Source organism: Leucoraja erinacea, chromosome 19 (assembly GCF_028641065.1).
Source record: "Leucoraja erinacea ecotype New England chromosome 19, Leri_hhj_1, whole genome shotgun sequence".
In the NCBI taxonomy this organism is placed as follows: Eukaryota; Metazoa; Chordata; class Chondrichthyes; order Rajiformes; family Rajidae; genus Leucoraja; species Leucoraja erinaceus.
The window spans coordinates 15,787,711-15,810,742 of NC_073395.1; the positions used below are offsets into that span (position 1 = coordinate 15,787,711).

The 23,032-nt window shown below is 41.5% G+C and overlaps 1 protein-coding gene across 3 annotated transcripts in view; it reads left to right on the plus strand.

Annotated features, from left to right (window-relative positions):
• The window catches only part of braf (B-Raf proto-oncogene, serine/threonine kinase), an 81,762-nt gene that overhangs the window by 24,099 nt on the left and 34,631 nt on the right, over window positions 1-23,032 (plus strand). For all 3 annotated transcript variants that reach the window (XM_055650377.1, XM_055650376.1, XM_055650378.1), the window contains 5 exons: window positions 12,599-12,862; window positions 15,030-15,133; window positions 18,081-18,183; window positions 20,853-21,001; window positions 22,130-22,249. In XM_055650377.1, the coding sequence (XP_055506352.1) occupies window positions 12,599-12,862; window positions 15,030-15,133; window positions 18,081-18,183; window positions 20,853-21,001; window positions 22,130-22,249 (740 nt within the window). The remainder of the gene's footprint in view (window positions 1-12,598; window positions 12,863-15,029; window positions 15,134-18,080; window positions 18,184-20,852; window positions 21,002-22,129; window positions 22,250-23,032) is intronic.

Below are 23,032 nucleotides of genomic sequence, written 5' to 3' on the forward strand. Positions count from 1 at the left end.
TAATAAACCTAAATCAGTGAATTAACCCGTATCTGAGAAGGAACTGGTCCTTTGGGCAATGGACACAAAAAGCTGGAGTAACTCAGCGGGACGGGCAGCATCTCTGGAGAGAAGGAATGGCTGACGTTTTGGGTTGAGATCCTTCTTCAGACAAGGTCCTTTGGAGTTGTGTTCTTCTGAATGGAATGCAATTGGAAGGAGAAGAACAATTAGCAAAATTGTGGAAAATAAAATGGATGTACTTGTGATAGACTATCAGCAAGGGTGGCGAGGAACCCTAGGTAGAAGAAAAAAAGAGATTGGTTCGGTAATGCAGTGTTATTGAACTTGCCTCTAAGGCAGTTGTCCAGATTTTAGATACATTAGTTTTAATTCCAATACAGTAACTATTGAAATATTAAATTTAGGAAATTTAACTCTGGAATAAAGAGCCAGTGTCTGTAGAGAATGGTGTAAAAACCCATTTTGTTCTTGGATGTCCATCAGGGAGTAAACGTGCCACATTTTCCTGTCTTTCCCACTAGTCTGGTCACTTTAGAGCCAGTAATTTGTCATCTCTCAACTGTCAACAGATATGGCTTTGGAAGCAATCACAAATATGCAATGAATAAATGTTAGAATTAGTCTTGTAGACTACAGCATCATAAGAACATGTGATAGAGACAAAGGGACGAATGATGGATGGAATGGTGACAAATTGGGGAGAGAGGAATGTTGTTAAGGTAGCTGTGTGGGTCAGCGTTTGTTGACGGCCCATTTCCCGAAATGTAGGTAGAATAGTAAAGAGAACAATTCAAAATGGACCATGTGAAGGTGAGTACATTGACAGCAATGTTGGAGATGTTCATAGTTTAGTTGTATGCTTTTTGCGACAAAACTATTTTTATCCTATACTTTATCTCACACTGACACACAAGCCTGCCAATACTGTGATATTAAAATTTTTCCCAACTACCACATTCTTTGAAGAAGCTCCAATGTTGTTTGTTTATTCTTTCTAATCTGCCCCTGCGCACCCAAAACTTTCATTTCCTATTCTGGATGTCCTAATTCTTGCTAGGCACTGTACACGGCAGTTCCTTGGTAATTGGGTGATAAGCCCTTCCATTCCTGGCAAGATTTTATCAGTGCAAGACTTTATGCTTCCAAATGTACCCACTGTTATTGCCCCAAGTTTTCTATTTGCTAATGCTTCTCTTCCTTTTCCTTTTCAAGCACAAATCTAACTTGTATCCGATGGATTGGGTCCTTCAGCCAGTCTTGAATTTGCTTTATCCAGATAGGCATTAGACAATAGGTGCAAAAGTAGGCCATTCGGCCCTTCGAGCCAGCACCACCCTTCAATGTGATCATGGCTGATCATACGAGGCAGAGATAACACGAGGCAGTCGGAATTGATTCTCCAGCTAACTCAGCAACGTTGGGTTTGTAGAAATAAGGAATTGCAGATGCAGGTTTACAAAAAAAGACACAAAATGCTGGGGTAACTCGTCAGACCGCATCACTGGAGAACACATTTAGATGATGTTTTGTGTCGGTCTCTTCATAAAGGGGGGGAGAGAAAGCTGAAAGAGTCGAGGGACAGGACAAAGCCTGGCAGGTAATGGGTCGATACAGGTGAGGTTGGGTTTGTGTTTGCAGTTTATCAGGGATTCTAAGACTCTGCTTTTGGAAATTTGACACTGTAGCTGATATTGGTGTATAGGATTTGACTTCTTCAACTCATGGCAGCATGGAGGTGTAGCAGTTAGTGCTGCCGCTTCTCAGGTTCCGAGGGCCTGTGTTTAATTCTGACCTTGCTACTGCTAATTTGGAGTTTGCATAGCTCCCCTGCATGCATTCATCCCCCTCTAAGTGCTCTAGTTTCCTCCAGCAATCCAAAAACCTGCTGTAAATTAACCCTGGTATGAATGCAGCAGAAGAATGAAAGAGTTGTTGGGTATATGTAGGGTAAAGGCTGATAGGGAGACTGGGACGGATAGGACTGTTATGTTGGGCGCTAATGTGGACAATGGGTCAAATTCATGTTTTATAAATAAGTTAGCCCAGGAGTTTAATTCTCCAACTAACCTGAAATGGTGGGATTAGGATTCTCCAGGATGAGATGGTGCCATTGCTTTTGGGTATGCCATGTTGTTCTGGGCCACAGTATCGAGTTTTAAGTTTGTTTCACTTCCTTGCCGTTCTGAAAGCTTGTTAGAAGTGTGTGTATCTTTGTCTTCTGATTTTCACCTAAGACGTGGTGATTTGAGTGACCTAAATCTTGTTTGACATATAGAACCACTGTGACATAGGTATTCATGCGGCCAGAGAAAATGTTTTAGTACTGTATCCTCGTGTAGGCAGGCAGGCAGGTGTGTCTGTATGTCACCTTGAGAATAACAGAACATTTTTTATCTAATGACTTATGCTGTCAGAGACCAGGTTATATCAAAAGAGTTATTTTTGATGGTTACCTTTTTATAGATAACATCTATAATAGTGGTGTACAATATATCTGATGGGAGTTACAGATTTCACTGAAAGCCTGTTGTGTCAAATGTATTTTGATTTTACTGTAGATGACCAGACATTTTGTTTTAGTTACGAGTATAAAGGCACTAGTGCACAATGATACAGATCAAAAACAAGCTAACCCTTCTTCAAAGTTTTTAAGTCTGAAGAAGAGTTCCCACCCGAAACATCATCTATTTTTTCTCCAGAGATGCTGCCTCCTTAGTTACTCCAGCATTTTGTGTCTATATTTGGTATTAACCAGCATCTGCTGTTCCTTCCTACAAAAACAAGCTAACAATGGTTTCCTTTTTTTTTCCAAATGTGGAGAATTATGTATTTTTATATCTTTAATTACAATTTTAAAATAAATTATGTTGCAGTTTTTATCAGCTGTGGAGAGTCGTTCAGTCTGGGGTATTTGTCTAGCCAGTATTTAAAACTAATATTGCTGTGCAGATTAAATTGATTTTTAAGTGTTGAAACAGTTCAGACTTGCACTTTTGCAGGATTAAAGTAACATGCTGCAGTGTTACTGGAGATAATTTTGAGAAGCTTTATTTTTAGGTGATATGTGTATCATTGTTTCATGATTGTCACCTGGTGATTCTATGATGCCAATTTGAGTTGTTGAGACTGGAGAAAAAAGCATGCCCACAAATGAATGTACCACCACAAAGACAAGCAAATATCTTTCCTCTCCTGTCATAGTTTCAGAAAGTTTTCCATATCAAGCACTCTGCTGTCAAGACACAACTGCTTTTGGATGAGCTCCAATGGTCTTTGGCTCTGAGCAGAATGTTGGAATCCTACCACTCACGTAGTTCCTGTCCTTCACCAGCATTCCAAGCTGAACACAATCTTGGCATCTTGTTCAACTCTGAACCAAGCTTATACCTCACCAGAAAGGGAGAAGGAATGGGCCTTTGACCCTTAAGTCTGTCTCACCCTTTACTTTAAGTTCATATATACTGTAACTTCATTTATCTGCTTTGCTTCAACCAACCTTTGCCAAGTAAAAGCACTGCTCTACCTCAGCCTGTCTGTTAAAGCCCTCTTTTGGTTGCTGTCCCATTCACACTTGCCCATTTTAATGTATATGCAAATGTATCACTCTCACACCCTTATGTCTGTGGAAACTGCCCTTCATGTCCAGGAAGCATCCAGTGTTGAGTGGTACACCACAGGGCACACACATATTTTTGCTTTACATAAATGACATCCATGAAAAAGTCGCAAGTACGACCAGACTTTTCGCTGATGATTGTTTGCTGTACCGTCCAATTAAGTCAGCTGATGATTAAGATGCTCTCCAAAAGGATCTCGATACTATGGTTGAGTGGTCACAACAATGGGGCATGCAGTTCAACCCTTCCAAATATGAAACTATGCGTGTCACCAGAAAAAGGAATCCAGGCGAAGCATCTTACAATATACTTGGTACCACCCTTGAAGAATCCAAACAAACCAAGTATCTTGGCATCAAATTGCAGAATGATCTGCGTTGGAATGGTCAGACTCATCATGCAACGGTGAAAGCAACAGGCGTCCTAAACTTTCTGAGGCGCAACTTTCATAATTGTTCAATTTCTGTCAAGGAGAAGCTATACTTCACCCTTGTTAGACTTCAGTTGGACTACGCAGTTGCAGCATGGGACCCATACACAAATAAAAACATTTCTTCCATCGAACATGTCCAAAGACAGGCAGCTCAATTTGTTACTAACACTTATGAGAGAGAAGCGAGTGTCACCAAACTTCTGAATTCTCTGGGGTGGAACCCTCTCCAAGACAGCGTGAAGCTCACCGTTTGACCTGTTTTTACAAAATGTTAAATGGTCAGATCGACATAGACTATAAGACCTACACCGAACCCAAACCAATTAGGAGCAGACGAGGGCATTCGATCCAATTTGTGATCCCAGCTACAAAGACGGATGTATACAGCAATTCGTTCTTCCCCCACACAATTAAAGCATGGAATAATCTCCACCCAACTATAATTACCCAACCAGATGCAACTATATTTAAAGTAGCTCTTTCTTCCCAATAACCCTTTCTGGCTTAAGCCCTCCCTTCACCACCTCCAGTTTAAATTCCATTTGGAATATTTTGAAACCAAGAAACCAAGAAACCAAGAAACCAAGAACCAAGAAGCAGCTTTGCAATGATAGAATATATTATTCCAGTTTATCATTGGTGTTTCATTGTCATTTCACCCTTTGGAACCTTTTAACATGAGAAACAAAGTGTAACGTCCATGCCTATGGTGATAAAACAGTAGGATATATTTGGGATTATTTAAACTGCCATGACACCTGACACAGGATTTTATTTTGCATCTGGGTGCAAGCCAACATAAACCAATAAAAGCTTTTGGATGATCAGCCATGATCATATTGAATGGCGGTGCAGGCTCGAAGGGCCGAATGGCCTACTCCTGCACCTATTTTCTATGTTTTCATGTGAACGTCCAGGAAATTGATGAAGCAAAACATGAAGTTGTAAGGTTCAGTTTTATGTGCAGGGCTGGGAGAACCGATTCTCCCTAAATCGAGAGCAAACCGCAAATCATTGGATTCCATTGCACAGCAATAGGGCTGGCCAGTAGAGGAAGACGCTTCCTAGGATAATACAGCTAGCAATTCTGGCCCAATAACCTGAATTGCAAAGGTAGACACAAATTGCTGGGGCAAGTCAGCGGGTCAGACAGCATCTCTGTAGAAAATGGATAAGTGATGTTTCAGGTCAGGACCATTCTTCAGATACGACCTGAAACTTCACCAATTCATTTTCTCCAGAAATGCTGCCCGACCCGCTGATTTACTCCAGCATTTTGTGTCTATCTTTGATGTAAACCACCATCTCCAATTCCAACTGCGGGGCCTGTGGACTTTAACATTGTGAAGCCTGGGGTCTTTGGTAAGAAGAGGCGACTTGGGATCGAGAGTTTTGATCACCTCGATGGGGGTTTCAATTGTCGGCTGCGGGGGCCTTTGATCGCCCCGGCTGCGGATGGTTTGACTGCCCCGAGAACATAGAAACATAGAAAATAGGTGCAGGAGTAGGTCTGCACCGCCATTCAATATGCTCATGGCTGATCATCCAACTCCGTATCCTGTACCTGCCTTCTCTCCATATCCCCTGATACCTTTAGCCACAAGGGCCACATCTAACTCCCTCTTAAATATAGCCAATGAACTGGCCTCAACTACCTTCTGTGGCAGAGAGTTCCAGAGACTCACCACTCTCTGTGTGAAAAATGTTTTTCTCATCTCTGTCCTAAAGGATTTCCCCTTTATCCTTAAACTGTGACCCCTTGTCCTGGACTTCCCCAACATTGGGAACAATCTTCCTGCCTCTAGCCTGTCCAACCCCCTAACAATTTTGGAAGATCCCCCCTCAATCTTCTAAATTCTAGCAAATACAAGCTGAGTCTATCCAGTCTTTCTTCATATGAAAGTGCTGACATCCCAGGAATCAGTCGGGAATCAGAAGAACAAAGATGAAGAAGATTGAACTTTATTGCCTTCCATCACAGTGAGGAATGTGGAATCCACTGTGGTGAATGTTTATGTTCACTTTTATGTGGGTGTGTGTGTTGTTGCTTTTCGCTTAGATTGGCAACTCAAATTTGACCTTAATTGGTACATGTGACAATAAACTGACCTTGAAACCTTGAAAGAAAGTTATGAAGACATCATAGCAATTCAAGCAAAAATCTAACTTGTTAGATTCAACACAAATGTAATTGTACTGCAAGATCTGAGAATTAGGTAAGCCAATTAACAGTACATCTTTACATCCTGCTAGTTATTGTGAAATTTATTGCACAATTGCACCAGCCATTGCAGCCTTAGTTAGCTCCAAATCTTTCTTTGCAACTAAGCCCTGTGCTTGTTTGACTGAGACCGACCGGTAGGTCCCATCTTTTCCTTGGAAGTCTGTGCTGTGCTGGCTGAGAAGGAGCTGTTTAAGTGGCAAAAATGTCAATAATGCAGGTATATTCACAAGTCTGCAGAGAAATATCAGTCAGGACTAAAATGAGAGGCAGTACACTGAACAACAAAACTAGTATATGAAAATTGGAGGCATCCTGTTGACAGCCATCAGCCGCTCAGCCTCTGTTTCCCTCTCCTCATAAATTATTTAATTCCAATTAAAATGGGACAAAGTCACAGACTAGCCTATTGTTAAGACTGGAAGGCGTGCTGCTAAAATAGTTTTGTCTAAACTAAAGGCAACAATTTTCCCTTTATACCTCCAACGCACACTTTAATTATCTCGCCAAGACATTTTTGTAAAAGGTGTGTTACTAATGAGTCCATTTTAGCTGGAAGAGCTATTCACAAGGGAAAAGCACTGTCTTTCAATAAACTAAAAATGGATGGCTTCCCTCCCTTCGATCACTGCATTGATTTGAAATAAAGTAAGGGCTTCTGAGTCCATTTCCTTCTACCTTCCTGCAGCAAATTACACATGGACCGCAAAAAAATACAGTTGAATAATACAAGCGTTACTGTATTTTTGAGCAGAAAGCAACAGCAGCAAAGTGAGAGCTTTGAAGAAAAAAACCCAGCAAATGTTGACAAAACATACTGCATCACAAGCTTGCCAGTAGCACTGTATCCAGAAATAACTAAGTATTTTTCTTTGCTGCAGTAAGCATGCAAGCATGTGAACTAGGAGAAGTAGACCACTCAGCCCAACCCTTCTCCCCCAAGCCTGCACAATCATTCATTTAAAATTATGGCTAATTTGACTGTATTCTCAACTCCACCTTCCTCTAACCAGAGTAACTTATTACCTCCTTGCTTATCAAGCATCAATGTGCCTCTGACTCAAAAACATGCAACGGCTCTCTTTTCACAGCACTTTATGAGGAAGAGAATTGGAAAGATAAACAACCTATTGAAAGATGAAATAATGCCTCATCTCTGCCTTACATTGTTGGCCCTTTATTTTTAGACAAATACCCCCTCCCCACTACATCTTTCTCAAGAGGAAACATCTTCTCTACATCAACTCTATGCCTCTTCTTGATCTTGCATGTTTTGGTCTAGTCTCTTCAAGAAGGCTGCCAATATCACCCCCCTGGCCACACTCTTACCTCACCCTACCATTGGGAACGAAAGTACAGGAGCCCGAGAACAGTTACCTCCAGGTTCAAGAATAGCTTTTCCCCATCAATCATGAGGTTTTTGAACAACACTGCACAATTCTAATTACCAGTTACCAGTAATGCTCACTTTGTGATGCGGCCCAGTATGGACTTGGCGCAGCTTGTCTGCAGACCAGTGCCGATGGCGACTGCAAGCCTGTTTCTTATGCCTCTCACACACTATCTGACACTGAACAACGTTACGCCCAGATTGAAAAAGAATTGCTCGCTGTGGTTTTTGCCTGCACAAAATTCAAGGGCTTTAATTTTGGGAAGTCTGTGACTATGAAACAGACCACTAGCCGCTGGTCACCATCTTGAATAAACCCATTCACGCTGCTCCGGCTCGCCTGCAACGGATGATGATGCAGTTGCAGCGGTTTGATTTCAACATTGTCTATAAAAAAGGAAAGGACATGCACATAGCTGACATGCTATCAAGGGCCCCATGCAAAACCAGCAAACAACAACTCTCTGAACAGGACCAGTTCTCAGTAATGAAGGTATTGTATGTTCCTACTGATTGCATAAGCAGCCTGGCAGAGTACACGGCTGCTGATGAGACTTTACAATTGCTGTCCATAGTCATTCGGCGTGGCTGGCCGAATAAACAACACAGCACCCAACCTCTCTGTTGCAGTGAAACGGTCCTAGCTTTTACAACCTTGTTAGCCCAGAGACTGATCTTGTTTAACTGGAGGCTCACCTGTCCCCCAACACACGCCCGCTGGATTAAGGAGGTGCTTTACAATTTAAAGCTTGAAAAACTTAGGTTCTCTCTCAAAGGCTCTACCAAGACATTCCTAGATACATGGAACCCTCTCTTGGAACTTGTTAACTCTCTCAACTTGTCCCCAGACTCGGAAGAGGACTGAGTGCTCTCCACCATTGTTCTGCTCTACTGCAGCTGCTCTCCCCTTAACCCCCCCTCCCCACACTTATTTATTTAATTACTTACTTATTTACTGTTATTAGTGACCCCTTTAAAAAAAAAAATTTTTAGTACTTTTTGTTTTGTTTATCTTACCATATTTGTGTGGATGTGTATGTATGTGAGTGTTGTTTGTCCCCGTTTGGTTCCGACCTGATTCGGGTGGGTTGAAGGTGGGTAAGGGTAAGGGCTTTGAGGGTCGCTTACATACTGTTGCACAATTATTATGCCTTGACTGTCACTGTCTGGTATCATTGTATGTATGCAAATTGCTGTGAAATAAATATTTAAAAAAAACAAAAAACAACACAGCACCCCGCTCGCATTCCGCCCATACTTCCTGGTTCGCGACGAACTGGTGTTACAGGACGGGATTATAGTCAAGGGCCACAAGGCAGTTTTCGCAGCTGTCCTCTGGATTAACTACTTCAATGCTGTCCACAGGGGCCACCCCGGCATGGAGGCAATCCTACAACGGGCGCAGAGCATGTTTTACTGGCCTGGTATGACCAAGTACATACGTGACAAAACTGAAGTCTGCATGTCTGCAAAAGCCTGACGCCACATCAGCAGACACAGCCCTTACTGCCGCACCCGGTTCCTCCTCTACCGTGGTCCACGTTCGCCACCGATATATTTGAATGGCATGGGAAACACTATCTGGTTTTGTCGACTCTTGTTCGGGCTGGTTTGACATCGATCTACTCCAAACCATTACATCTGAAGCAGTTATCGAGAAGTTGCAGCGCCATTTCTCCGTTCACGGCTCCCCTGCACGTCTTCTGTCCGACAACGGCAGTCAGTTCACCAGCCAGCTTTTCAAAAACTTTGCAAAACGATGGGACTTTCGACATATTACCAGCAGTCCTGAGTTTCCGCAGTCCAACAGACTCGCCGAACGAGCCGTCCAAAGCGCAAAACAACCAATGGAGCGTTCATATCTTGCAAAATCAGACGTCTCCTAGACCTGCTCAATTTAAGGAACATTGCAAGGGATACCATACAGGGTTCCCCAACCCAGTGACTGATGTCTTACCAAACCCGTGCTCCCCTGTCTGTCCCATCAGCTTTTGCAGCCACAAGTTCGTTCTCCGCCTGCGGTCCAGCAACAACTACAATTCAAACGCGATACACAAATACGTTTTTTTTGACAAATCCTGTGAACCACTTAAACCTCTCACCAGTGGACAGGTAGTTTGCCTCCAGACCGACAAGGGCTGTAGCCGTCTGGGTCACATCCACAGCCCTGCCAAAGAACCGTGCTCCTACCTGGTTGAAGCGGATGGAGCCATTTACAGACCCAACCGTCAACATCTTCCAGGGAAGGAACCGCGTCCTGTGACTCCACATCCAGATGTTTTGCGTTGTGTATATCCTCCCACTACCAGTCCTGCTGCTGCTCTATCAGAGACCTTTGCCCCGCGGCCTCCCTGCGGCATTCAGTACCTATCTCACCACCTCCCCTCCCCGGTCACATCCCTGGATCCTTCCCTGGTAACATCCTTTCCCCGGAAAGGAGGAGAAGCGGATTCGTACTGCACACGTGCCGGACGGGTTAGCGAGCCACCCATTAGATACGGTGATTTTGTCTAACTATCCAAACTTCCCCATATGCGTTATTAGCGTTCCAGTTCATATATTGCTTAGCCACCATGTTCCCACGTATCTATGCTTTATTTTGTTGTTACAAGGAAAGATGTAGATTGGTTATTTCCTACAAACCAATTGTAGTGCTTGTTAGTAGTTGCTTCGCCTAATATGCGATTCATATTACCAAGAGTTTGTCTACGCCATTCAGTATGAGTAGCTGCTAGGAACTATAATGTCCTGCAGACCGATGCTGTAAGTGGACTTTAATAAACAAGTGTTGTATCTTGATGTGTGTTTGACTCGACTCATTACAGTTACCTAGTATCACAGATAATTTATTGTATTATTGATATTGTCCATATATTGGTTGTATTGTTTTGTTTAAAGTGCCTGTAAAGCTGCATGAAGTAAAAAAATAATTGTTCCATTTTTAGTGCATATTGCGAATTAAACACTTGATTCTTGATTTTCTCTTCCAATCTCCAAAGGCCACAAGTCTAGGTAAACCAACCTTTCGTAACACAACCTGCTTCCAACGCATTAAAATGCTTTCTTGACTAAGTCCAAGACTGCACATGGTATTCCAGAGGTAGTCTCATCAATGCTCTATATATAACAAAGGCACTACCTCCCTATATTTATCCCCCAGCAATAAATAATATCAGTTGGGCCTATCTAATTAGATGCTGAACCATGCCCAGTCCCACTGTATTTCAGAGCTCAAATCTTTTGCCATCTAGATAATATTTTCTTTTTTCCTGCCAAAGTGGACAATTTCACATTTTCTAACAATATTCTCATACAACAGTAAAGCACAGGATCAATCCCTTCGGCCAGTCTGTGTGTCAAACATGATACCTATTAAACTCATCCTTTCTGCCATAATCATCTATTCCCTACATATTCAAGTGTCTTTCTAAAAGCTGCTTAAACTTGTTTATTATATTGGCTTCCACCGTTTGCCATACTACATTTGCCAGATCTTTGTCATTCACTTAATCCTTTGGAGCTGTCTTAATTCCTTACGGATATTGTGCACATTAGGTCAAAGTTGACAACAAGGCTTGATGCAGCTTAAAAAAAAAAATAACAGACCTTATCTGGGGGTAATCTGTGAAGGGGGTAAAATCCTGTGGGGGGGGGGGACATAGCAGGTCAGACAGTATCAGTGGAAAGGAGAGCATTTAATGTTTCGGGTCTGGAATCCATCAGTGAATCTGATGAAAGATTCCCACACCTTTATCCAAGGGTGGCACGTAGGCGTAGCGGTAGAGCTACTGCCTCACAGCGCCAGAGACCTGGGTTCGATCCTGACGACAGGTGCTTATCTGTACAGAATTTGTACTTTCCGTGACCTGTGTGGATTTTCCCCAAGGTCTTTGGTTTCCTCTCATACTCTAAAGACGTACATGTTTGTAGGTTAATTAGCTTTGTGTAAATGTAAAATTGTCCCTAGTGTGTGTAGGTGTGGTGTTAATGTGCGGGGATCGCTGGTCGGTGTGGACTCGGCGGCCCAAAGGGCCGGCTTCCGTGCTGTAACTCCAAATTAAACCTGAAACATAACTTGTGTCTATTTTTACAGAATATGCCTGACTTGCTAAGTTTTTCCAGCATACTCTGTATTTATTTTAGAATTCCACCACCTCCAGATGTCTTGATTTTCATTTGTGAAGGAATGGAATTGAAAAAGAGAAGTTGTTAAACTGTTCATTTTTATTTAGACATGACGTGGATGCTGTGGCATGGTCCATTTAATGCCCATTAGTGCTGTTGACTTAAGCCACTGCAGTCCTTGTATCATAGATGCTCCCAGTATGTTCTTGGGTGAAAAGTTCCAGGATTCTGATGCAATGATGTTAGTGAAGAACAATATATTTTGGTCAGATTGGTGCATATTTTGGAAAGAAATTTCCACAGTTTCCACAGATTTGCCTCGATCTTTCTAGATGGTAAACCTTGCAATTTAAGAATAGCTTCACTATTCACAGCTCTCTAATCCTTGTACACCAAGGGCCTAATCATGTATTACACATACACTGCCCTTAGTTGACCACCTAACACGTATCACTTCACATTTGTTGGGATTAAATCCCATTTGCTTTTTCTCAATGCAATTTACTGGCTGAAAAGTATCTTTTTGTAGCCTGAGCCTAAGCTCCTCACTAATTCTTGTACCATCTGGAATATAAGGTTTCCTTTGATATTCCAAAGATGTGCTGGGCTGGAAGGTTAATTGGCGATTGTAAAGTGTAGGTGAGTGGTAGAGTTGATGCAAAATTCATGAGAATAAAATGGGGTGAGCATGGGATCAGTGTAATGTCTGGCTCATGGAACACAGGGCCATGTTTCCTCTGTGGAGTACTGCCAAAAGTGATTACTCTTCTTCAGTTGCTAATTAATTCACATTCTGTATTGTGTTCCAGGCATATGAAGAGTACACAAGCAAGCTGGATGCATTGCAACAGCGTGAACAGCAATTGTTGGAGTTGGAGTCCATCGGCAATGGCACGGAGTTCCCAAACACTAACCCCACCAACACGGAGTTGTTGGAGCCCTGCACTCACCTTTCTGTCACTCGGAACTCTCCATGTCTGTTACCAAACCCAAATGACAGTTCAATGGTCAACCCCAAATCGCCTCAGAAACCCATCGTTCGAGTCTTTCTGCCCAACAAGCAGAGGACAGTGGTGAGTAAATACAGTGAAGGGAATAACATGAGATTTTTGAGGAATATTTACATAACAAGTGGTCCTAGTTTCATGATGATGGAAAATAATAAGATAATTTGTATTGTGGACTTGATATAAATGTATTTCCTTTATATCACATATATGCACCTATAACTAAATACAGAGAGCACTTTTTTGTCGAGTTTTTTCCTGCATTCATTTTCATTCATGTTCACTTTATGTAACTGATGTGTCCCCTAAACGTACCCTACGATCATGTTCCTGGTCCACCCATATGCGTGCCTCCATTCATGTCCATTCAATATGTTCCCAGGATGGTGTAGCCATTAAATATACTCCTCCTTCACGTGTCTTGTTTCCTGCCTAATGGCCAATGTTCTCCTGTTAAATGAATTCCTTTTTAATGTGCCCAATTTAAATATGTCCCCACTGCCCTAACTCATGAACTTTATTGAAGTGTGCTGTCCAATTGAATCCACAATCTATTCCACTTGAACTAAGATTTAGTTTGTTGATCTGTTGTCATTAATGTTCAAATGGAAAATAAATGATAATAACTCTGTCCAATGGCTTTCTCCCTGAGGTACAGTTTTTTGTGCATTGGCGCTCTCTGTTAATTTATGCATACTTTGAGTCCACTGTGTATTGCAAGTTTAAGCCGACAAGCCTGCAAAGTATCCATGTATTTTGCAAGGTTACCTTCTCTTAGGTATTGTCCTCTCAGTGAAGCAATTCTGCTAATGCAGCAGTAACATCTCTTTCCCTTAATGCTAACTGTGATCCTAATTCACCCATCATTGTAATATTTATCTTATTCCTGGCTCTTGCCACTGAGCCACAGTAGAGCAGGGGATACGTGTTTCACTGTACTAGAGCTGTAGAGGTGGGCTGAGGATGGTTCGAAACAGCTGGGTGGTGGTTGATAATTTGAAGGATCAAGAGAAAGTACACTTGTGGATCTTAGGGTTAAGAACATTAATAATTACTAGTGATTTCTTTTTACGGAATCCAGCCTAATGAAATGGGTTGACGCCAGGTTTTAAGCTCCAAAAACAGATTGCTGTTAAAGTTCCTAATCATTGCGTTAAGGCTTTAGGATAAATCCTCAGGATATATATAGGATTTTTTTTTTTTTTAAATCCTTGGGTCATTAGACGGTTCCTGGCTGTTGATTATGAAGATAGACACAAAAATCTGGAGTAACTCAGCCGGACAGACAGCATCTCTGGAGAGAAGGAATGGGTCTCAACGAGAGAGAGCATAACATTGGATTGAGATAGGAGAAAATGACTGAAGTGTCAGTGGGGAGATTCGAAAGGCTGGGAATTTTTCCATTGGTATGTTGGAGGCTGAGGGGTGATCTTATTAAGTTGTACAAGATCATGAGGGGCATGGATAAAGTGAACACTCAGTGTTTTCCCCAGGGTAGAGCTTACTAAAGCTAGATGGCATAGGCTTAAGGTGAGAGGGGGGAGATTTAAGAGGGAGCTTGGGGGCAATGTTTTCACTCAGATAGTAGTCTGTATCTTGAATGAGCTGCCAGAGGAAGCTATAAAAGCAGCTGCAATTATGACTTTTAAAATACATTTGGACAACTAGATGGATGGGAAGGGTTTAGAGGGCTATGGGCCAAATATAGGCAAATGAAACATAGTAACATTGAAAAATAGGTGCATGAGGAGGCCATTCGGCCTTTTGAGCCAGCCTCTCCATTCAATATAATCATGGCTGATCATCCAAAATCAGTACCCCGTTCCTGCTTTCTCCCCCTATCCCTTGATTCCTTTAGCGCTAAGAGCTAACTTCTAGCTTTTTCAGAGAAATTGCACTGAGGCTTCAGTCAATAGTTCTGTTTGCGACAAACTCTGTATAATTAGCCTTTGTTATAAATTTTGCTCCCAAATACAATCTACATTTGTTTGATTTTCAACTTCTTGGCTGGCACCGGACTCTCAGTGGAATCCACCACAAACAATTAGAAACTTTACAGCAGCATAGTCACCAGATATGATTGGGAGGAATTATCAAATCATCCCCGTTCTGCTGTGGGAAATTTATTGACATTTATGCACATTTGACTGGTCAATGCTGCCTGCAGACTCTGAGAGAAATCCCCGCCATTAACTATGCTGCCTATTATAATTCTGGTTGTTTTTTTTTTTAGGTTCCAGCACGATGTGGGGTGACAGTGCGAGACAGCCTGAAGAAAGCTCTGATGATGAGGGGACTGACGACAGACTGCTGTGCAGTCTACAGAACACAGGATGGGTGAGTGGTGTAGCGAGGATTTAAAGCAAACGTAAGGCACTGTGCTGCGGGGAGCGGAGGCTTCACGAGGTGATTGCCATTGTAGAAATGTGTAGGGTTATGGCCCTTAATCTGAGCAAGTTTGTTTGAAAGGTTCCAAGTTGTGCAGGTGACAGGTGCTTTCCATTTGGAGAGAGGTGCTATTGTTCAACTCTGGTAGAGACCAGAATCTTAAGATTCCAGACCTGAACCATCGACTATCTTTTAGAGCTTTATAATGTCCTCTTCACAACTTCCTTTCCTGCCTTTGTCAATTTCCAAGTAATTTATGTAGATTGTAAGAAGCTGTGGACTCGACACTGAACCCTGTGCTACTGCTGGTTATCGTTTGCTATTCAAAAATTTTTAAATAATTTTGTTTCCTATTGAATGATCTGTTTTCTACCCGATATTCTATCCCACGTACTGTGAGCTTTTATTTTCTGCAAAAACATAGAAACATAAAAAATAGGTGCAGGAGTAGGCCATTCGGCCCTTCGAGCCTGCACCGCCATTCAATATGATCATGGCTGATCATCCAACTCAGTATTCTGTACCTGCCTTCTCTCCATATCCCCTGATCCCTTTAGCCACAAGGACCACATCTAACTCCCTCTTAAATATAGCCAATGAACTGGCCTCAACTACCTTCTGCGGGAGAGAATTCCAGAGATTCACCACTCTCTGTGTGAAAAAATTTTTCCTCATCTCGGTCCTAAAAGATTTCCCCCTTATCCTTAAACTGTGACCCCCTTGTTCTGGACTTCCCCAAAAACTATTAATATATCCTTTATCTTATGTCCCCATTGGTTTCCTTTACCCATAGCATATGTTACCTTTCACCTCATTACCTTTAAATTTATTCTAGATGGCTTGTTATAACATAATTGTTATAATTGTAGCTTCAAACATGATCTCCATTAGGAACCTAAGCTAATTGTCCCTCCGTTTTGAATAAAAGGGTTACATTCACTATTTTCCCATCTAGTGCAACCTGGACAGATATTATCTGTCATACTAGTCACTTATTTGACCCCAGGCTAAAGTTCATCAGGAACAGGAGATTTGCCACACTCCAGCTCCAACAGTTTGCTCAGTCATATTCCGTCCGGGTGATTTTCCCGAGTATCTTTGAGTTCTTGTTATCTTCCATTTCCTAACTTAACAACATTTGGGATGTTCCTCATATCGCCTTTCAAGAAAATCCGTTTCATTTTTCTGCTGTCTCCCTTATTGATCTTTGTGTCAATCTTTACATCACATAGCACAGGAATATATTTTGTTAATTTGGGCACTTTGGACAGGAAGCCTTTCAACTGACTGACATTGGTTTATTATGAATTGTCTATAAATTGTGTGTTAAAATTATTTACTTATTAAGAGAACTTTGTTATGACCACTACAATAAATGGCTTAAGATGAAAATAACTAGCTCTTGCTGTCTATTTCTGTTGCATTGTTAAGCTTTTCTGTCGATAGGCATTGTGTTTACAAATATTTCATGGCGATTCATTTTAAGCTATAACTGATGGCGTAAATAGAGTAACCGTTTTTAACGAACATTCATGTGAACAGTTCTTTATGTAATTTCAACGATATTTTTATAGCTTCTCGTGCCAACAAAATGAGATCATGTAATTCTTAAACTCCTGAATAAGAGAAAATGACAAGGCATCAGATGGTTTATTAAATTTGAGAATTTTTGTAAGTTTTTGCTTTTCTACCAAAGATGTGTAGGTTAATTAGCCTCTATAATTTGTCCCTGGTCTATGTTAGAACTAGTGCATGGGGTGATCGGTTACCTACTGTATCTCTAAAAACTAAAAGAAAACAACACTATTGGACCCACCAGTCCTTCAGTTCTCATGCCTGTGGCGCAAGGTACTATAACTAAATTATTTGTTCATCTCATTTATAATGAGCAAGGGGACAGAATTAGTGGGAAGCTTAAGGATGGTGAATTGCAGATTCATTCCACCTTTTCATTCCTGGAAGGCTATAAAACCCACCAGGTGATGGGTGAATGTTCATTCCATTATTGTTGGAGTCAGTGCTCTTAGGTCCTCAGAGGGTAGGCCTGCATGTCAAACCTTACACTAAAACCAGTAAAAAAAAATAGGTTGTGGTGTTTTTACATTTTGGTTTTCCCAGATATATCTCGGTACAGATTCATTTGGTGACCCTTGCCATTGTATTAAATTGCACTATTTAGTTATAAATTGTAAATATCCTTAATTTGGTTTATGCATCGTGTAATGAGTCTGATTTATTATATTTAGAAACTGAACTATTTTGTCTCTCAATAAACCTGGCTGGTCCCTGATGTTTATCTTCTAGCATGCATCCTCACGCACACCAAAAACAGGATTCCTTGAACACTAGGAGTGCGAGTTTCAGGCAGGACAAAACCTGACTGGAAACGCTGTAAAACTAAAGACATAGCATTTACCCTAATTCCATGCTGGATGTAATCCTGGAGACATAATCTGATGTTGAGAGTTACAAGTAAATGCTTGGCACTAAAGTTGTTGTGTTTGCTTGTGGTCTACCATTGACTTTTTTTCCTATTCCCTTTGACACTCTGGTGTTGGATCATTTTGTTCCCAAATAGAAAACATTGTATGGATATAACCACCGGACACATAGAATGTGTGGATCCTGAACAAAGGCACGGCAGGAAGACTGGCAGAGAGCAAGCTGCTATTGCCAAATGGGTGACATCAGCTGAATTTGCGGTTAAATGCTCCTTGTATTTGTTTTTTTATGGAAATGCTTGCCCTGGTCATTACATTGGATCAAACTAGATGCAAGCAAATTGCAGCTTGCTTTTCTGTGCAGTGGTTCTGATTCAAGGAAATCTCCATTTGGACTAGCTTGGTTTTTTTGTCCTGTTTTGGTCAGTGCCAACTGAGTTTTGTGTTGCTTTCAGGGAGAAGAAGCCAATCGGTTGGGACACAGATATGTCTTGGCTTACGGGAGAGGAGTTGCAAGTGGAGGTGCTGGAGCACGTTCCGCTCACCACACACAACTTTGTGAGTGTCTGGGATTCTCAGCAGTTTACTTGTGATATATAAATGGTTGGTTGTTTGATTAGGTAAGCCTTTAGAGAAATATGCTAATTGATTTAGTATACTTGCGCTGTGTACCCATGACACAGTATTCTAGGGCCATGCTGATGTCTGCTGAGGTGTCATCCGCTATGATCTAATAGGGGGATGCAACTGTGTTGGTGAAGGAACAGTAGCCTTGGTGCCATTTACAGATTGTCTAGATGTCAATCTCCATTCTGCAGGAAATCTCTGGTGCAAATTGGATGTTGCCAAGCTGAATGTGGGCATGTTTGGCTCCTTGATTTCTCCATCCCCAGTCATCTCATTGAAATGCCTAGATTTTGTGCCCAGTTTGGTTTCTGGACACCACCAAAGGCACTGCGAAATGTCCAAGGGTAACAGAGGGAGGGCTGTGCAAATGTCTGGATGAGCGTTATCTAAAACCAAAGCTCCGCTGATGCCAAAAGTCTGTAACATAATCCAAAATTACTGGACTTGCTCAGACAGCATCTGCGGAGAGAGAAACAGACTAAAGGTTTCAAGTTTCATCTATCAGAACAAGGAAAAGTTAGAACTGAAATAAGTTTTAGGTTGCATTGGGAGTGGGGAGGGTTGGAGAGAGCAAGGGAAGGTCTGTGACAGGATGGGGACCAGGAGAGGTTGAATGACACAAGTAGTGATGATGCCAGTTGAGAAAGATGGTTAGAGTGATATAAATAAAAGATGTATGAAATTTGAAATACTGAGGAGGAAAAGGTAAAAAAAACACTGGTAATATGAATACAAGACTGGAATCACTGGTTAGCTGAAATGATTAAATTCGCTGTTGCATCCTGAAGACTACAATGTGCCAGCTGTAAAGACAGCATTGTTTTAAGATAAAAGGAGCAATGTTTAAAGGAGATGTGTGAGGCAAGTTTTGTTTTACAGAGGGTGGTGGGTGCCTGGAACGTGCTGCCAGGGGTAGTTGTGGAGGCAGATATGGTGGTGTTTAAAATACTTTTAGATAGGCACATGGATATGCTGTGAATGGAGGGGTATGGATCTTATGCCAGCAGATGAGATTAGTTTAGCTTGGCATAATCTTCGGCACAGACATTGTGGGCTGAATGGCGTGATTCTGTTTTATGTATACTAGAACAATGCAAATGGCCAAATAAGTTTAAATTGTCAGTTTTGTAGGTTAATTGGCCTCTGTAAATTGCCCCTAATGTGTAGAATCGAACTAATGTACAGGTAATTGATGGTTGGCGCAGGCTCAATGGGCCAAAGGGCCTGTTTCCACGCATGTATCTCAAAAACTAAAACGTAAGAGCATCATCAGCTAAATTGAAAAGGAAACCATGGCTGAGGAAAAATGATCTATCAGAATCACTGGATGAAAGGTGGCATTGTTTGAAGCTTTATAGTGGTTACAGGAAATGAGAATGGAAATGTTCTGACAAGAAGCAGGGTAGATGCTCTGGGAGTTCATGGATATGGTGGTAAATGGGTGCTAACCTGAAATGGAGAAAGGGAGGGGGAAATAATTAAAAGGAACCTATGGGGCAACTCTTTCACACACATATGGTGCATATATGTAATGAGCTGCCAGAGGAAATGGTAGAGGTGGATAATATTCAGACTGAAAAGACAATTGTTAAAGAGGGAACTGCAGATGCTGGAGAATCGAAGGTTACACAGAAAAGCTGGAGAAACTCAGCGGGTGCAGCAGCATCTATGGAGCGAAGGAAATAGGCAACGTTTCGGGCCGAAACCCTTCTTCAGACAGGTGAAAAGACAATTGGACTGGTATGTGGATAGAAAAGGTTTAGAGGGATATGAGCCAGGCGCAGACAAGTGGGACTAGCATGATTAGACAACTTGGTTGGTGTGGACGAGTTGGGCCGAAGAGCCTGATTTGTGCTGTATAACTCAAAAACACTCTGTCAAAAATGAACTTGTTGAAATTGAGAGCAGGATGAAAATTGGCAGAAAATTTAGCGGAAAATCAGGAAACAGCCGCAATGGTCTTATCAACATACTGGAAAAGGAGGGGGAGAGAACAGAACTGAAAGGAAAATGGTTTGCATGTCCCTTGTAAAAATGAGCATCATTTTGACGTGAATGAGCTCTGCCAGACAAAGGAGGGTGATGGTAGAGGGCATGGTCATGTCTCTGTTTAAAGAGAAAGTGGGCACTCATGAGGTCCTAGTGTGGGATGAAGATGCAGTGGGTTTGGATATCTATAGTGTAGGACCAAAAAATCTATTAAAGTGGCAAAGGCAGCCAGAATGTCATGAATGTAAGTGGGAGAAGACTGGACATTCTCTTCACAACGAAACAGTGCCCTCCATAATGTTTGGGACAAAGACCGTCATTTATTTATTTGCCTCTGTATTTGAGATTTGTAATAGAAAAAAATTACATGTGGTTAAAGTGCACATTGTCAGATTTTAATAAAGGCCATTTTTATACATTTTGGTTTCACCATGTAGAAATTACAGCAGTGTTTATACATAGTCCCCCCCCCTCCCCATTTCAGGGCACCATAATGTTTGGGACACAGCAATGTCATGCAATTGGCTGCCATTGTGACCACAGCTTTAGATTTTTCCTTTCAGGATATCTTATTCTTGTCCGGTTCTGATTTTCATTTCTTTCCCTTCCAGGTTCGAAAGACTTTTTTCACACTGGCGTTCTGCGATTTTTGCCGTAAATTGCTGTTTCAGGGTTTTCGTTGTCAGACATGTGGGTACAAGTTCCACCAACGCTGTAGCACAGAGGTGCCCCTCATGTGTGTGAATATTGACCAGCTAGAGTAAGTACATTGGCATCGGAAAGAAGACAAATGAGTGTATTGGCTGTGGAAATATTATGAAATATTATAACTGGGATAGGTCTGTAGTTAAATGGGAGCTTTAATTGGATAAACCCTCGTAATAAAATAGGGGATGAAACACAGGCCAACAGAGCAAAACTTTCCAAAACATTCATCTCAAACTTAAAAGATCAGTGAAGTTTGTTTGGTGGTTGTGGTCCTTGACAAGAATCCCAGAGGTGTTCCAACCAAACTTGAGTTCAATCATTCTGGCCATTTATGAATTGACCCCAGAAGTGACTAAGGCAAGATTGTTGCAGAAATTCAATTTTCTTCAGTAACCCTCCTGCCCGTGCCCAATGTCGGTCGACATCTACTGTCTCTTGTTTGATTGTTAATGTTCATTAGAACTCTGGAACAATTACTATCAGGATGGACATAGTTATGACAAGTCTAGCTTTGAACAAATGCTTTAAAAATAATAATTGACTTGCCTCAGGTGGATGTATTTTACTCAAGAATTTGATTTGAAAATTGCACATGAGGTTTCAAATTGTTTGGACTTGAAAGATAATGTGGTTCTCCCTCTGCTGGTCATGGTATGGTTTTTCACCAAACACATTTATGGAATGTTTCATTACATCATGTAAGCAATGGAACATTGGATGGCACTCTCACTTCATAATCTAAAGGTTCATGGGTAAACTCCATGGAGTTAAGCAAACATATTTAGACTACTAGTAAAATTCATTAAAATGTACTATTAAACTGTTTTCTCAAGTTGATGTAAAAGAGCTAATGAGACTGGTATGAAAATAACAGTGAACAATACTTATTCTCCAGTTAACTTGATGAAAATATGTTATCTGTCATTATAATATCCCTTGTGGTGGAACCTTGCTGTATATGGATGTTGCATTTCCACTGTTAAAATAGTCGCTGCACTTCAATGGTGATTAACTGGCACGAGACGCAGTATAAAGTGATGATTTTCTTGTTTCGCAGCAAAGTATTTTGGGTTTAATAACCAAAAATGATTGGAGCAATTTTGATGAGATCTATAAAATATTGATTTTCATTCCCATGTTTATCCCACTTGTTCTATTTTTTTTTACAATATTTCTCCAGTTTGCTAATTCTTTCACGAATCTATGAGAACCATCCAATTACCCAAGATGATGTGTCATCCATAGGAACACCACCTGGCTCAGGGATGTATCCTTCAGTCCCAACCTCCGACTCCACAGGGTAAGTCTCAGGACATCCTCGAGGGGGAAGGTGAGCAGCCGGAAGTAGTTGTGGATCTAGGCACAAATGACGTGGTTAAGAAGAAGAAAAAGGAGGTTCTGCAACGTGAATATAGAGAAATAGGAACCATAGATAAATTAGTTCAAGTTCAAGATCACATACACCAATTCATTTCTACATAAACATCAGCCATTTCTGACCATTTCTCACCCGATGGAAGCCTATAAAGCGCAGTCAATATTCCTCCGTTTTTCTCCCGTGGTCGGGGCCTGGAAATGGCCGCTACAGACGGCATTATGTACAGCCCCCCCCCCCCCGCGGAGATGATCCAAACACACTCAGCGGCTCCACGTTTGAGATTTGGCCGTTTCTTAACGAGACCGCGGCTTCACTATGTTAAGTACCTAGGCCCCGCGGTCGGAGCACTTTTACTCGTTAAGTGATCGCAGGCAGCTCCGAGATTAGATGTTAAAGAGTTATTAGACTACAATAAGCTGGCATTAGTGAAAATGTTTAATTTACTTTGTTATGGATACACATAGTTTTGGCCCACAACTTCAAGAATGAATTAATGAATCAGTGAATGTACAGAATCAGTGAATGTACAGCCTCCAAATCTCATTTTTTCATATTATAAAAGGGTGCAATTAAATTAATGAAAGTCCATACAGATTAATTTTCATAAATTCAGACTTTAGATCTTACCTTTCAGTTCCAGTTGATTCACAATGTTTCACTGGTTTCACGACTTGGCTGTCCTCTTTGTGTTGCAGCACCTTAGCA